We start from the raw sequence: 16752 nt of genomic DNA on the forward strand, positions 1-16752 counted from the left end.
TCTGCCAAGAAAGTCTCTAAGTTAGTGTTAGCAAATAGAACTCGTTTTTCTGACTTGATATCCTTTGTTTTTAAGTTTGACATTTTAAAATTAATGACTTTTAATTCTGTTTTTATTTTTCAGTATAAGAATATTGAATAAAGAATGAATTCTTTAATATGACTAATTGTCCTGTATTGATGTTAATATATTTTTTCTTAATAAAATTCCTCTAAAAGTTTAGATTTTTAAAAACATTTATTTATTCATTTTATGTATATGAGTGCTCTATCTGGATGTACACTTGCATGGCAGAAGAGGGCATCAGATCCCAGGATAGATGGTTGTGAACCACCATGTGGTTACTGGGAATTGAACTCAGGACCTCTGGAAGATCAGACTGTGCTCTTAACCTCTGAGCAATCTCTCTAGCCCCCTAATTTTTCTTTACTAAAGCCAGGAAATAACTCTTTTTCTTACTTTCCTTTTCTCTTAATTATTTTGTTTTTGAAGACTGATGTGTGTGTGTGTGGGTGGGGGGGGCTTGGCTGTCTTGGAACTTGCTCTATAGTCTGGGGTTAAAGGTGTGCTCCACCTTGCTTAGCTGAAAAACCTCCTTCCTTCCTTCCTTCCTTCCTTCCTTCCTTCCTTCCTTCCTTCCTTCCTTCCTTCCTTCCTCCCTCCCTCCCTCCCTCCCTCCCTCCCTCCCTCCCTCCCTCCCTTTTTAAGAGATTTATTTATTTTTATATATATCAGTACAGTGTAGCTGTCTTCAGACAGAAACCAGAAGAGTACATAGGATCCGATTACAGATGGTTGTGAGTCACCATGTGGCTACTGGGAATTGAACTCAGGACCTCTGGAAGAGCAGTCAGTGCTCTTAACCTCTGAGCCATCTCTCCAGCCTGAAAAACTACTTTTCTAATTTGTGTGTTTTAAGTTGAATAGCCCATCAACCATGGTTTCTTGTTTTTTTTTTTTTTTCTTTCTTAAACACTTCCTAAGACCTGGAGCTCACTGTTTAGACCAGGCTGGCCTTGAACTCAAAGCTCCACCTGCCTCTGCTGCTGGAGTGTTCTGTCAATGTGCTGTTCACTATTTTGGGCCCTAACTATGAGTTTACACAGATAGTCTTGATTTTTTTCCTTTTAGAAAATAATTTTGTCATTAATTTTCCTGGTACTCTCAACAAAAACGAAAACTAGGCTGCTTGTCTCTGAATACAGAGTTTATAGAACATGTGATTGAATAGTGATTAGAACTGTTTATTTAGCTTTTGATTATTTACTGAATTGTTCATGATATTTGGTCATTTTTTGTCTATAGATCTTCATGCTTTAGTTACTGTTTTGTATAAAACTTCGTATCAAGGAATTTTTAACCTGAATTAAAATAATATACTAATATAAAATTTTAAAAATTTCTATAATTTATGAACATTTTTTTTTAAAAAATATAACCTTTGAAGAACATGACATCTATTAAAATAGTGCCTTGCACTCTTCTGGAAGTATTCGTGTTTTCCATTGTTCTCTCAGTGATAATAGTGATTTATAATAGAAAATAGTATAATGTCATATTTTTATATTACATTTACTTTGAAACTATGTTGTGTAAATAACATGCATTTAAGCCAATGATCATATTTTGTTAACTGTATATTCTATTGTGATATGTTATGCAGGCACAAACAATTGTTAATAAATTTTGTTTGCAGATAAACAATTCTTTGGCCTTAAAAAATTTAATTTTAATTTGACAATTTTCTTAAACCTGTTTTTAGAGACTTAAGTAGTAAAATATTAGTTCCAGGATACATTATCTGATATCGTGGAATATAAGTGCTTAGAAATCTTCTTTTAAAAATGAAAAAAAATTTTAAAAGTCAAAACTTTGAATCTTTTATTTATAAAGACATAAAAATTGAGTATCCCTGAAATGAATGTATGTATGTACAAACACGAGCGCGCGCGCGCGCACACACACACACACACACACACACACACACACACACACACACACACACCCCTTTTAGAATAGCATTGATGTGTTTGTCCAGGGTAGCATTAGCACAGAAGTAGTTAATGACTAGAGATAATAGCATTAGCACTCTGAAACTGAATGGGATATAGGATCTTAGGCTCTCTTCTTGGCTTTGTCGCACTATCTTTGTTTATTTGGTGATGTCATTTGTTGTCTTTAACTGGAATGTAAGGTCTTGACTTCTGGCTCTAACATTCTGTGTCACCTTTGTTATAGCTTTCTCTAAAGCTCTATGGTATAGGAGATACTTTCTTATTAAAAAAAATGTACTGTTTTCAGCTATTGATTTGCATACCAGCAAGAGGAAGTTTCCTTCCCTTGCCTGTTTGAGCACTTTAATAAGGCATTCATTACTCATTTCATTTCTAGATAGGATCATAATTTCTAACAGTTTTTTTGGCTTTTTAATTTTGTTTTTCTGATTGCTTGTTATTAGGCTTATTTCTATTATTTTTGCTTTCTCTTTAGTAGATGAGGTTTAATAAGGCATTATCCTAGTGTAATTTAGGAGAATTAGTTTGTATGGATTTTGGGATCCTATTATTCTGTCATGCATCAGCCAGATTGATTGTGGGGTTTTACTCTCCCTCCCATATTGTTTTGCTTTCTCCCCTTTCCCTTCCCTCCCTTTCAGGAAATTGGAGGCTCTTTTTACCTTGGGCTCTGCCCAGGTTTGCCTCCACAAGAGTGGCATAGCCTGTACCTTTAATGCTTCTGATAAGAGACCTGACTGCTTTGGATGCTCTACCTTTCCCAAGATATAATTTTGATCATTGAGATTCCAGGGGCAGTACCTTGTTGCCTGGATGAGTTTCCCAGAAACGTCCTGGAAAGCCTCAAGAAAGGAAACTTCAGAGCAAACAGAATCAACTAGGGATCATGACTATACATCCATCACATGCATACCAGCATGGGTTCAGCCAAGGCCTCCAAAATGATGCTTTGCCAGCCTCAGCTGGTTCTCAAGTGATGATGTCTTTGAAGTCTCTGTGGCCCGTGACTCCAGAGTTAAGGTAGTGGAGTTTCCCTTTAAAGCATCTCACAGCGGGCTTTGTAGGTGGGACAAATCTCACCTCGGCATGCTTGCTGACTACTCAGGTTGAAGGTTAGCCTCAGCCCTTAGGTCCTTTCAATTATAAGTTTGACATATAGCAGGTTCTGTTATAGGTCAGGATTATAGCTGTCATTCATTCATTACTGATTTTTGCCTTTGAAATTTACTTTTAATTATGTATATGTCTGTACGGGTATGTGTATATGAGTGCAGGTATCCACAGAGGCCAAGGATGTTGGGTGCTCCTGATGCTAGAGTTCCAGATGGTTGTGAGCTGCTTGATGTTGGTGCTTGGGATTTAGATCATGTCCTATGGATGAGCAGTGCCTGTGCCTAATCGCTGTCTCGCTTCTTCAGTTCTCCATCAGTTATAATTGATGGGAAATGAATCAGCTTTGTTAGTAACCTTGCCTATAAATAAGATTTTCCTTTGGTAAAATAATAAGTTTCCACTAGTCTAGATTTAACTAGTGATGGAGAAAAACAACCATTCTCTGAAATTTGTGGTTTGTTTGCTTCTAAAGTGATCATAGTTATTTTCCATATTGCATATAGCATTACTGAAGGCTGTTGGCAAGTTGTAATTTTAGTATATGGATTTGATTTTATTTTCTGTTATTTATCGTACAGTTTATTAGATAATATTGTGTCATATTATTTACATTAATATTCATTAGACCATGAGAGTTGATTAGGTAGATTTATGTATTCTGACTTCTCAGTTAGACATATTCTTAAGAATCTAGAATTTGAAAGAAGAAAAATTATGTGGTTGCTTACAGTTAACAGTAAGGTTTTATTGTTAGGATTGAACTTAATAGTTTTGAATTTGTGGTCACAAACTGTAGTTAGATGACTGTATTGACATTTATAGTAAGTAGATTGAGAATGTAGTTCTGTTGGCTCTGTCTTATCCAAATGATGGTATAATCTTGTAGCTTGTAGTGAAATACAGTTTCTATTTCTAATCTAAAATTCAATACTTCATGTACAAGCTTTATACATAGAGACTCATTTATCCAGAATGCATTACCTAGTTTAACTTGAGAAAGATTTTCCTGGTTCATGAGAAGTACTGTTATAGTATGTAACTTTTCTATATAAATCCTTTCATTTGGTTTTAATGGAGTTCCCTTTACTCTGTAATCACTAACTTTCTTAAAGAGGAAAATGTATCAGATAGTCTTTATTTTATAAACTGATCAGATTAAATGATATATGTTACCTTTCTGCTGTCAAAATAAGATATCGCAACTTTTAGTTAGTCTACTGTTAGTAAAATCCTTCCTAGATGCAATCCAAGCCAACACCACTCAGGTTCTTGTACAAAAGCAAAGCTTGCTTCCTCAACTTTAGTTGACAGTATCTACACTTACTCAAAATACAAATCAGAGCAGAAACCACCAGAAAAGCAAAGTCATGTTCATCTACATCAATTTTTTTGTGACATCTTAGGAGAAAGTACAAAATGAAGAGGAAGTGATTCTCTATTTTGCTTCAGCCTGTTTTTTTCCGGTGTGTTTGCTCTGCATTTTGATTGTAAATATCATGTCTGTCAAAACAGAGGCCTTACTATATAACTGTATATTACTACTTCTTACCATGAGGAGAATTCTTGATTGAAATGAAACTGCATGCTAAGAAAAGGAAAGAAGGGTTTTTTCTTTCCATTTACTTGTTTGCTTATTATTGCATATGAATACAGTGTCACTGTCTTCAAACACACAAGAAGAGGACATCAAATCCCATTATAGAGAGTTGAGAGCTACCATGTGGTTGCTGGGGATTGAACTCAGGACCTCTGGAAGAATAATCAGTGCTCTTAACTGTCAAGGCATCTCTCCCGCCTTGAGAAGGGTTTCAAACTGAGAAATAACAGACATGTTCAGGCCTTGTAGCTTATACCTTTAATTCAACCATTCAAGAGGCAGATGCAGGCCTTTGTGAATTTAAAGCCAGCCAGGATTATATAGTGATACCCTGTCTGAAACAACAGCAAATACCAAAGCAAACCAACAACAAAACAACAGGAAAAAAGGCCAACAAAGGTTTCATAGGCAAAACAACATCATCTTCACTGGATGACTCAGTCTTGATTGCCGAGTATATGCTTAGCTCATAATTGTTAAATCCTGACAAGCTGTTTGGACCTTGCCACCTTCTTTGTGAGTTTTTCTATCAGAGTTTCTTCTTATTAGTTACTATGATTTATACATTCATGGTAAAAAGGTACTAAGACTGTTCCACGACCAAGCCTTTTTACAAAAACTTCATTATTGCTTTAATTTTACATTTTGAGGTAATTTTCTTTAGTGCAAACTTGGAAATTTCCTATTTTATTTTAAGGATAATAGTAAAAGTTGTATTTTCTCCTTAAGCAATTTTTTATTAGCAAATTAGTTCAGAAGTATTTTGAGAAATTGTGTGAGCAAAGCTGTTGTGCTATATTTTTTTTTGGAAACTTACAATTGATTTATGATAATTCGAGCTCTTTGACCATGTAATAAGGAACACTCCTATCCTTTCTCTGCGCCAGCTTGACTATTGTTACTGATGTTTGATGGTTGCTTCAGTACTTCATATTATGGTATAAGTGAAATTCACATCTGAACATATTCTGTAGTTGGATACGCTGTTTCCTATTAGAGAGTGGTTTGTAACACATTAATTTTTTTTCTGAGAATTTTTTCTGTTCAATAAAACCTCTCCTTTGGCGTTTTATCTTGGAATGCCATTTGTCTGGATAAATGAATTTACTGTTGTTAGCCTATCTCCCCATGGTAGTTCCTGGAGGATGGCAGTATCAACTTTCAACTGGTCAAAATAATTAATAAAATATATCCCTGAAAGTTTTCAGTATATTGAATATTTGTATGGAATTGAAATGAGTGCAGTGAACATTTTTGTTCATTGGTAGCTTATGTTAAAACATGTTTTTTTTGCCAGTTTCTTATTTATGTGTAAAGTCTATTGATAACATTTATTCCTATTTTTATACAGAGATTTTGTTTTTAATTCAGTGTACTTCAGACCCCCAAATATAGCTTTTTTTTTTCTCTCTAAAGAATTGCCAAGAAGATGCTTTTAGAAGAAATTAAAGCCAATCTTTCCTCTGATGAGGATGGGTCTTCAGACGATGAACCTGATGGAGGAGAGAAAAAACGAATTGAAAAACAGAGTGAAGAAACACCAGGAGATGATGGTGAGCTACCCAAAGAGAAATTATGTATTGGATTTATAGTTTAATTTATTAGGCATTTAGTCTTTGCAGAATGTGTGAGCAAGAGATTTCAGGAAATGCCATTGGAGTTTAAAAATACATGATGAGAACTTTATTATCCCAACTCATTTGAGTTTCTTATGACAACTGTGTACGTTATTGTAGTTGTTTCAGTTCCTGTCAATAAACTGTAAGGCAAACTTTTCATTCTTTAAATGATACACACTGGTGATAGCCCATATTCAGTAACCAAGGCTGATGAATGATTACCTGCTGTCACCAGCTATACCAAGGAGATTTTCTATAAAGTATGGTGATTGTAAATATGCAGAATAGTTTTTAAAAAGCATTTAAAATTTAGTCTTTTTAAAGAATGCTTCTTTAATGTATTTTCTTTATTTAAAGCCCCCAATCAAGTCAATTCTGAATCAGATTCAGATTCTGAAGAATCTAAGAAGCCAAGATATAGACATAGACTTTTGAGGCATAAACTGACTTTGAGTGATGGAGAATCTGGAGAAGAGAAAACGACAAAGCCTAAAGAGCATAAAGAAGCCAAAGGAAGAAATAGAAGGAAGGGTAAGACATTTTAATTGTGAACATCAAGAAAATACTGGTTTTGTCAGTGAGTTCTAGTATTGAAATTTGAGTATATCTGCTTAGACACTTAATCATTGCTCCTAAGAGAATATTAGTACATTGGTGATTTCCTACTGAAAGATGATAGAACATAAATTTAATTTGGATAAGTTTGTGCATTTTTATGTAGCACGTCTCAGATTATGTTTTCTTTGTATTGGACAGCTGACTCCTTGTTTTATTTCTGTTTTTAAGGCAGAGTCTTATACCATAGCCCAGTCTGACATCAAATTGATGACCCTCTGAGTACTGAGATTATGGTTTATAGCACTCTGCCCTGTATGAAGAAATCTTTTCGCATTTCAAGTGGTTACCAGTGTCTAGGATCATATTAAGTATTGTCAATACAAAAATGAATACAGAAATGATTGGTATAATAGTTTTCTGTTTGGACTAACATGGGGACTACTGAAATACATGAAACTGGAGCACATTGTTTTGAATGAGATAAGCCAGACAGTGAAAAAAGTATTTCATTTTCTCATGTAGATGCTAAGGTTTTGATTTCATAAAGTTGAAAGTAGACTTGTGGTCATTAAAGGTTAGAAGGGAGAGTGGAACAAACAAAGGAAAGCTGATAACACATCGGCTGAAAGAGCATTTTCTATGCTACTCTACAGCAGTCTGACTTTACTAATTGATGATATAGTTTATAATGATTGACAAGAGGGCAGCTTGACTTTTCCCAGCCGAAATAAGTGATCAATGTTTACAAACACACACAGAATTGTGAATTGCTTTGATTATTCTTCATCGAGTTGGCTGCTGTGTCCTTTTCATTGTTTGGACATGGCTTTACTCTCTGGCTTTGTAATATGATCCAAGGTCATTTTTTTGCCCTGTGTGCCCTATGTGCCCTGCCAGAAAGATTGGCCTTCTGGAATTATTCTGTTTCTATTCTGACAGTTGTCATACAGAAATGAAAGAGGAGTAGCACTAGAGGTGCCCTCCACACTCAATCATGATATCTGATTTCCTGTTTGGTCCCAGTGCATGACTAGAGAACTGTAGCTTTTTGCCATCAATAATTTCTGTAGCTTTGGAATCCAGCCTGTCTTCTACTCAAAACCCAGAGTGTCTTAATGCTTTCTATTGCTGTTGTAACACTATGACCAAAAACCAAGTTGGGACGGAAAGGGTTTATTTAGTTTTTTAGTATTTATTTATTTATTTATTTATTTATTCATTTCTTTAGTTTTGGTTTTTTGAGACAGAGTTTCTCTGTGTAGCCCTGGCTGTCCTGGAACTCACTGTGTAGACCAGGTTGGCCTTGAACTCAGAAAACTGCCTGCCTCTGCCTCCCAAGTGCTAGGATTAAAGGCGTGTGTCACCACTGCCTGGCTGGAAAGGGTTTATTTCATTATACACCTTGAGCTCAGGTGACTTCCATCACTGAGGAAGCTGGAGGTTGGGACTCAAGTAGAGGCCATAGAGAGATGTTTGGCTACTGGCTTATTCCTCCTGGTTTGCTCAACCTGCTGTCTTATGAAACTCACAACTGCCTGCCCAAGGGCAGCACGTTCTGCAATGGACTGATCTCCCCCCACCCCAATCAATCAAGAAAATGCTCTACTATTTACCCACAGGCCAGTCTAGTGGGGAGATTTTCTTTGTTGAGGTTCTCTATTCCCAAGTGACTCAAACGTATGTCAAGTTGGCAAATCAATCAATCAATCAATCAATCAATCAATCAATCAATCAAAAGGCTTACTAGAACTAAAAGACAGGAAGGAAATGACCCATGACACTCACTTGCTGTTCTGTGTTGTCTTCCTCCCCTCATACAGGAGTCATTATGTAGGTCTTGATTTCAACCTCCCATCCACTGGTTATTGCTTTACTTTTTAGAGTCCTTAGGTCATTGTTTTCTATGTCCTGCAGATGCTTTGTAATTGTCCTCATTGGCACAGAGTTTGTAATCATTTATCTCCAGCAGCATACTTTACTTGTGTTCCATAGCCACACTTATTTTTGATTAATTTCCCTTTCGTTTTCACTTAACGTATTTTATATATGGCTAATTCTCATTTTTTTTAATCCATATACTACCAAATACTTGCATTTTACTTTAGAGGCCATTTTATAATTATGCCTGGAAGGAATGTATAAATACAGATTTAGTATACCTTATCTGCTATGGTTAGTACCAGAAATGCTTTGGTTTAGAGAGGGAGGGAGGGAAGGAGGGAAGGAGGGAGGGTGTGTGTGTGTGTTCCAGTGCGCCTGTGTTTGTGAAACACTGGTATGTACATGAGAGATCTTGGGGAAGGGACCCATGTCAAAACACAACCTTGATTTATGTGTCATCTATACCTCATGTACATAGCTTAAAGGTAGTTTTCACTCATGGAACATCTTGATAGCCATAGGCTTCAGATTTTGGAGCATTTTACCTCTTCTGATCAGAAACACAGAGAGAGACATACACACAGGGTTTCTCTGTATAGCCCTGGCTGTCCTAAAACTCATTCTGTAGACCAGGCTGGTCTTGAACTCAACATCTGCATGCCTCTGCCTCCCAAGTGCTGCGATTAAAGGTGTGTACTACTGTAATGTATTTGAATGGTGCTTATTATCTTTTGTAATAAGCATTCTTCCCCCCCCCCCCTTCCTGATGGTCTTTATATAATTCTCTAGTGTTTAAATGTGAAATTACTAAGTGGAGTTTGTTTCTTTTGAAAAACACTTAGTGATTTATTCTTTCCTAAATTTAAGTGAGCAGTGAGGATTCAGAAGACACTGACTTTCAGGAGTCAGGAGTTAGTGAAGAAGTCAGTGAATCTGAGGATGAACAGCGACCTAGAACAAGGTTAGTATTACAGGGTTTTTTTTTTCTTTGTTTTGCTTTATTTTTCAATGTTAGAAATGAGACCATTGGGAGATGGATGGCCCAGTAAGCAAAGCTGCCCATTGCAGAGATTGATGACCAGAGCTTATTCCCTAGGACTTACATGGTTAAAAGAGACAACCAATTCCTGCTGTTTTCCTCTTATCTATGCATACTTGTGGCCCCACCTTCTATATAATGTTAGGAATTAACATAAGCTGACTAAACTTTTAAATTGTTTGAAAAATAGCTATCATTGCAAATAAAGTTTAGTAAACACAATATAATATTTTGATTTGCAATTAGTTCATAAAAGAGGAAGAGGTGCTAATGAGAAAGCCCACTGGGTAGAGATACTTGCTGATACGCCTGATCCTTGGGACTGCTTGGATGGAAAGAGAGAATTGATTCTTGCATGTGCATGTGCACGTTTGCGCACACACACACACACACACAAATACAATAAAGTCAGAAGAAGGATGGGGAATGAGTTTGGTCAGAGTACATGGTATGCTTGAATAAAAATGTCTCTATGAAATGAAATCCATAACATTGTAGAAATGAATATATATTAACAAATACTGAGAAAACAAGTAGTTATTCTTAGTCTATAGAACTCAGGGCCTTGTATGTTCTTTGAAAAGACTGTACCCTTTGAGACACATGCCCAGGGTACCCTCCTTCCCACCCTCCCTTCCTGTTTCATATAGTTTGGCCTGCTAGCCCTGAACTTACTATGTAGTCATGATGACCTTGAATTTCGTTACTCTTATTTTCACTTCTTGGGTAATGAGCTGACAGATGTTGACTACTATATCCAGTGTATGCTATGGAGACATTGGACCTAGGGCTCTGTGCTTTGTAGTTATACCATATAAACTATAGTCTTAACCCCTCATTACTTTTTTTTTTTTAAAGATTTATTCATTTTATTTATGAGTACACTGTAGCTGTCTTCAGACACACCACAAGAGGGCATCAAATCTCATTACAGATGGTTGTGAGCCACCATGTGGTTGCTGGGATTTGAACTCAGGACCTCTGGAAGAGTAGTCAGTGCTCTTAACCACTGAGCCATCTCTCCAGCCCCCCCTCATTACTTTTTTAATTGCTTGATTTTGTGGTGCTGGGAATGAAACCCCATGGCCTTATGCATGCTGTACATATGCTGTTTGTAGTAAACAGTTCCCAGATGGTCAGTGTTATTAATACTACTAAATTATACACTTAGAAAATGTTAAGATGGTAAGTGTAGTGATTTGTGCATTTTATCATTACTAAAATAATGTCATGGTGTATATCTATGTTTGCTATCAGTGCCATAGCATGTGTGTAGCATCCACTTTGATCCTGGTATGTGCTATTTCCACAGTAGTGCATAGCTCATTTGAGAAACCCATTTCTCTTACATTTCAAATTTTCTTCAGGTCTGCAAAGAAAGCAGAACTGGAAGAAAATCAGCGGAGTTATAAACAGAAGAAGAAAAGACGGCGCATTAAGGTTCAAGAGGATTCCTCCAGTGAAAATAAGGCAAGAATGACGTTTAGTGATTGCTTCAATTATATTCACATGCTTAGTAGCAGTAATTCACTACTTTCTCTTTGAATTTAGTAATTACGTTTGATTTGTTTAACTTTTAAACTTGTAGAAAGAGCCTTTTTGTTTTTCTTTCCTGATGTTTTTCTTTAGCTTCATAGTCCTTAATGGCTTATTTTCTTTTTAGTTGTTTTGAGTCATGAGATTATGAAATGACCATTCAAATGTTTGTTTTTGGTATGCCTACAAGTTGTGATTGCTGGGCCATACATATAATTACATGCTAAAGGATTTTCACCTACTTTTTCTATATTGGTTCCAATATTTAGCATTCTTAAAAGCGCTGTACCACCTCACATTTAGTTTTTTACATTTCCCTTTTTTATTTAATAACAGCGCGTATAGTGAGAATAAAATAGTATCATATTGCAGTTTTAAAGTTTTTTTTTTTTTTTCGGTGACCTGGACTTCTCTTCATGTTTTTGTTATCCATTTCTGTACATTTTAAAAATACCTACCCATTTGACGCGTTTACCCTGATTGTTTCCCTTTGTCAAGGTTTATTAAGTTCTTCAATACTTCTTTATTTCTAGATATAATTAATAAAGCTTTTCTTCTACCTCCTGTTAGCGCATTACATATACAACATGAAGTGAATGTAGAAGAACATTTTTACTCTTGTTTCTGTGTTTAAATTTTACAGAGCCATTCTGAAGAAGAAAAAAAGGAAGATGATGATGAGGAGGAGGAAGATGAGGAAGAGGAAGATGAAAATGATGATTCTAAGTCTCCTGGAAAAGGCAGAAAGAAAATTCGGAAGATCCTTAAAGACGATAAACTAAGAACAGAAACACAGAATGCCCTTAAAGAAGAGGAAGAGAGGCGAAAACGTATTGCAGAGAGGGAACGCGAAAGAGAGAAATTACGAGAGGTAATCAACCTTCCAGTTTTCTATATAGAACTTTCATAAACTTCTGTCACAGGTGCATACAGATTTTCAAGAGTCGAATGTCTTAATAAACTACAGATTTCTTTTATACCAGTGCTAGTATGCTTTGCTTTTTAGTTTGTGTACAATTAGGTACTTGGAAACACTTGAGACTCTTGTATGATCACCAAAATTATTGTATAGTTAGTTAAGAAAATAATTTCTTTTTAAATGTTTCTTTTAATTTTTAAAATTGTATGTGTGGTTGTGCATATGTGCCGTGGTACCCATATGTGTATCATAGGGCACTTTGTGATTAGTTATCTCCTTTTGCCTTTATGTGGGTCCTGAGGATCTAACTCAGTTGTTAGGCTTGTATAGAGATACTTTTTCTGCTGAGCTATCTAGCCATCCCTGAAATTCATTTTTTTTTCATTTATTAAATATTTCTGTTTTTTAAAACCATTTTTTAGTTTGTGTGTGTGTGTGTATGTGTGTGTGTCTGTCTGTCTGCATATTGCTTTGTTTCATATGTGTTGACGGTTGCCCATTAAGTCACAAAGATGGTGTCAGATCTGCTGGAATGCTAATGCTTGGAATTATAGGCAGTAGAGCTGCCAGACAAAGGACTCAGTGGTTCTCTGCTGAAAGAGCAGTATGTGGTATTAACTCCTGAGTCATCTTTCTAGTATCCCTGCTTCGTGCATACTCACAGTTGTAGATTTGTTTCATTAAATTATTTGCTCAGTTTTAGATTATTTGGGGACAGTTTCCGGAAATGGTATCATCTTTTATCAAGAGTTAAGATTATACCATTAGAGAGATAAGGATCTTTTAATCATTAGTACAACATGATATTATACATTACTGTTTCAAGTAATAGGATTTTGAGGAAGTTTTTAAAGTTGTCTTGCTGTACATTTTCATGATTCTCACTGTTCTATGTTATAATTGTACATCTCTTAGGATGGATACCCTTGTTTGCTTTCTACAGGGGTCGATGTAAGTGACCTTCCCTGGTGAGAAGTAACACTCAGAGACCAGTTAACAGGAACACAAAATCAAACCTGATATAGGAATCCTTTTTAAATCTGTTAAAGCCACTGTGTGTGGTAGTGCACATCTTTAATCTAAGCACTTAGGAGGCAGAGACTGACAGATTTCTGTGAATATGTCGCCAGCCTTGTCAATAGAGTGACTTTCAGGACAGCCAGACCTACAGAGAGAAACCATGTCTCCAAAAAAAAAAAAAATTATGTTTAAGCCAACTACCCCTCCGCCAGGAACCCCAGGAACAAATAGCACAGATAATGATTTAGAGTAAGCTTTGAAGTTAATACTAATGTACAAGTAATATTAATGAGTACATTTACTTTACAAAGGGACAAAGAAAGCTTACTACATGAAAGAAAAGAACTTCCTATTTTTCAATAGCTGGTGCTGCTCATGGCCACTGAGCATTTCTACTGTGGGTTGGATAAGTTCTTCCTCCAGTGGCCAGTTCCTCTATACATACATGCAGGGATGGCAAAGGTCCAAAATGAAGAGTGTTCCCTCTGTGCTGTGTTTCCTGTTGCATCAGAGTGTAGGAGAAGCATGCAAACACTGAGATTTATGGTAGAGGGGAGTACCCACATTCCCTGGTACTTTACTTACTGCTTTTAGTGACTTCAGATGTGCCCGAGAGAGGGGGTTGCAGACATCAAGGGCTTCGCTCATATATGAACAGGTTAGCCCACCCTTAACCTTTTTGAAGATATAAATTTATTGTCTTAAATTATTAGAGAAGTTGGGAGTGGTATGGCTCTACTTCATTCTCTGCTCAGTGTTTCACTAAGTTTAAGAAATTAACCAGGGGTCTGGAGAGATGGCTCAGTGGCTAAGACTGCTCTTCTAGAGGTCGTCAGTTCACAGCAACCACATGGTGGCTCATAACCATCTGTAATGGGATCTAATGTCCTTTTCTGGTGTGTGTGAAGACAGTGACAGCGTACTCATATACATAAATAAATAAATCTTTAAAAGAAAATATAACCAGGGCTCTACTTTATTTAAGTTTGTCTTATTTTCCAAGCTTACTCTGTGACAGAATTTTTTTTGCTTCTAGAATATATAGCCCCTTATCTCCTCTACATGGCTTCTCTACACTGTGTGGCATTTTGCTTTCACTTTTGCTGCCCATAGGACAGCCTTTTAAATGGTTAAGTTTGATTATATCAAGCCCACTTAGGAGAATATGTTTTGATTAAGTCTGAGTCAATGATGATTATTCAAATCCTGGAATCCTGGAACAGTATCAAATGATATTTATAGGTCTCAGTGTAGACTCAAGGAGGACAGATTATATAGGATTCTTATAACGAAAGACAAGAATCCTGGTGCTATTTTAATATTCTGCCTACCATAGCATACAAACAGGCCAAGACATTTAAGAAACTTCACTTTTTTCTAGTGGCTTTTTCCCTTTGTCTTATATCATCCATGCTAGGATATAATAACTAATGAATTCTTTTTGTGTGCTAAATCCTTAATATATGGTGCTTTATTTATTTTCTAAAGTGCTCTTGAGGGCTATTGAAATACTTAACATATTTTCAGGTATAGAAACCAAAGCTCAGAAAATTTACGTAGCGTAGTAAAATGGATGTTGGACCTAAATTCCTATGGTAGTCTTGCTCAACTGTATTTTCTCCCAGTATTATCCTTGTTGTGTTATTCAGTTAAAATTTCTTGTAAATTCTGTGTCCATATAATTCATTATAAACTTGTGATTTAGTTTGTAATTTTCAGATTCCATAACATGATTTTTTCAAAATTATCCTTTTAAAGAGACCCTGACAACCTTTTATTCATGAAATTGCATAGTTTATGTTTGCTTCAGAATCATTTATGAGAGGGGAGAGAAATAGGTTACCACTTGAAGTCGTTTAGTTCTTCATGTTTTAGAGACACAGTGTCATGCAGCACAGCTTGGCCTTGAACTCAATATGTAGTTTAGTCTGTCCTGGAACTCTCCTGTCTTCACCTCCCAAGTAGTGAGAAGATAGTCTTTTGTCACCATGTCTGGCACTTAAAAAGTTTTGTTTTTTTATATTAGAGATTTGAACACATTTGCCTGGTACATGTTAGCCAGGTTCTCTCCTAGCAAGCCACACCTTACTCTGACAATTTTGAAATCAAGAATATTTGTTTCTTTTTTTTGCATCAAACAATAAAACTATTCACAAACATTTCTTTTGTTAAAACAGTATTAGTTTTGCTTAATATTATGGGCTATATATGGAAGCACTTCTATAGGTCTAAATCTACCCCTTCGTTCCCATCTATAAATTGTCAATTTGAATTGGAAAAACAAGTAAGTGTATAACCATACTTGTGCTTGTGTATGTGTGTCCATTTATTTTTTTGTTAGTTTATATTTGTGTATGTATGTAGAGGCTAGAACTCAGCCGGCAGTGTCATTCCTCAGGAACTGTCAACCTTACTTTTGAGACAGAGAGTCTCAGTGACTTGGAGCTAGCCAGGTAGGCTATGCAATTTAGCCACTGAGTCATAGGAGTCTACTGTTGCTTTTTTTCTCCTTTTCTTCTTGCTCCCCCCTTTTCCAACCTCCCTCACTGCCCCCCATTCGCCCTTCCCTGCCTTCCTTCCCTTTCATGCATTGGTCTCAGGTCCATATTCGTGCACAGTAAGTACTGTACTGACTGAGAGAACTGTTTACTCAAAATTCTACCTAATACAACTGTATTGGTGATACACTGGCTCAAAGGTCATTTCTTGTTTTACTATAGTGATTTCAAGTCTATATAGGGTTTTTTGTCTGGGAAACATAAACCTGGACTTTTTCATTTCAGATGTGTTTTGTAGGAATAGTTGAGTCTGTGTTTTGGAAAATCTGTCTTAAGATTGATATACCACCATTGCTTGAAAGAAATCTATGAATTTAACTATCAATGACTCCCTTTTCTTATTTTTTTGTAGGTGATAGAAATTGAGGATGCTTCACCCACTAAGTGTCCAATAACAACCAAATTGGTTTTAGATGAAGATGAAGAAACCAAAGAACCCTTAGTGCAGGTTCATAGAAACATGGTTGTAAAATTGAAACCCCATCAAGTAGATGGTAAGAAGCTATTAAATGATTTAATCACTTTTAGTTGAATTTTACCTATATTCTGTTTTCTTCTTTTTTGCCTAGCATTTTCCCAGTCATTGGAGATACATTGTTGAACAAAACTAATATGCTTCCAGCTGTTACAGATCTCACAAGGAAGTAAGGAAGAACAAGTTTGGGTGTCTGCAAGCATAGTGTTTTAAGTAGGCAAGAGGTACTACTTAAAAGTGGCAATCTGTCTAGCAAAGTGGAGTTCTACTACATAGTGCTTGGCTAGAGCACTTAGGTATAAGCACAGTTAACCAAAAGCTTTCTTTGGGAAATGAAATTTCAACATTTTCAAGTAAGTGTTTAATTGCTTTTCCTGCGTTAGTATTGCAAAGTTATTCAACTGCCCTCCTCTCTGCTGCTC

The 16752-nt window shown here is 36.1% G+C and overlaps 1 protein-coding gene across 1 annotated transcript in view; it reads left to right on the plus strand.

Moving 5' to 3' along the window:
- The window catches only part of Atrx (ATRX chromatin remodeler), a 126509-nt gene that overhangs the window by 60325 nt on the left and 49432 nt on the right, over positions 1–16752 (plus strand). The window contains exons 11-16 of the mRNA XM_028771455.1: positions 6142–6278; positions 6702–6875; positions 9651–9744; positions 11190–11292; positions 12002–12229; positions 16208–16349. Of these exons, the coding sequence (XP_028627288.1) occupies positions 6142–6278; positions 6702–6875; positions 9651–9744; positions 11190–11292; positions 12002–12229; positions 16208–16349 (878 nt within the window). The remainder of the gene's footprint in view (positions 1–6141; positions 6279–6701; positions 6876–9650; positions 9745–11189; positions 11293–12001; positions 12230–16207; positions 16350–16752) is intronic.

The sequence above is a fragment of the Grammomys surdaster genome, unplaced genomic scaffold (assembly GCF_004785775.1).
Source record: "Grammomys surdaster isolate TR1022 unplaced genomic scaffold, NIH_TR_1.0 207, whole genome shotgun sequence".
Classification (NCBI taxonomy): domain Eukaryota; kingdom Metazoa; phylum Chordata; class Mammalia; order Rodentia; family Muridae; genus Grammomys; species Grammomys surdaster.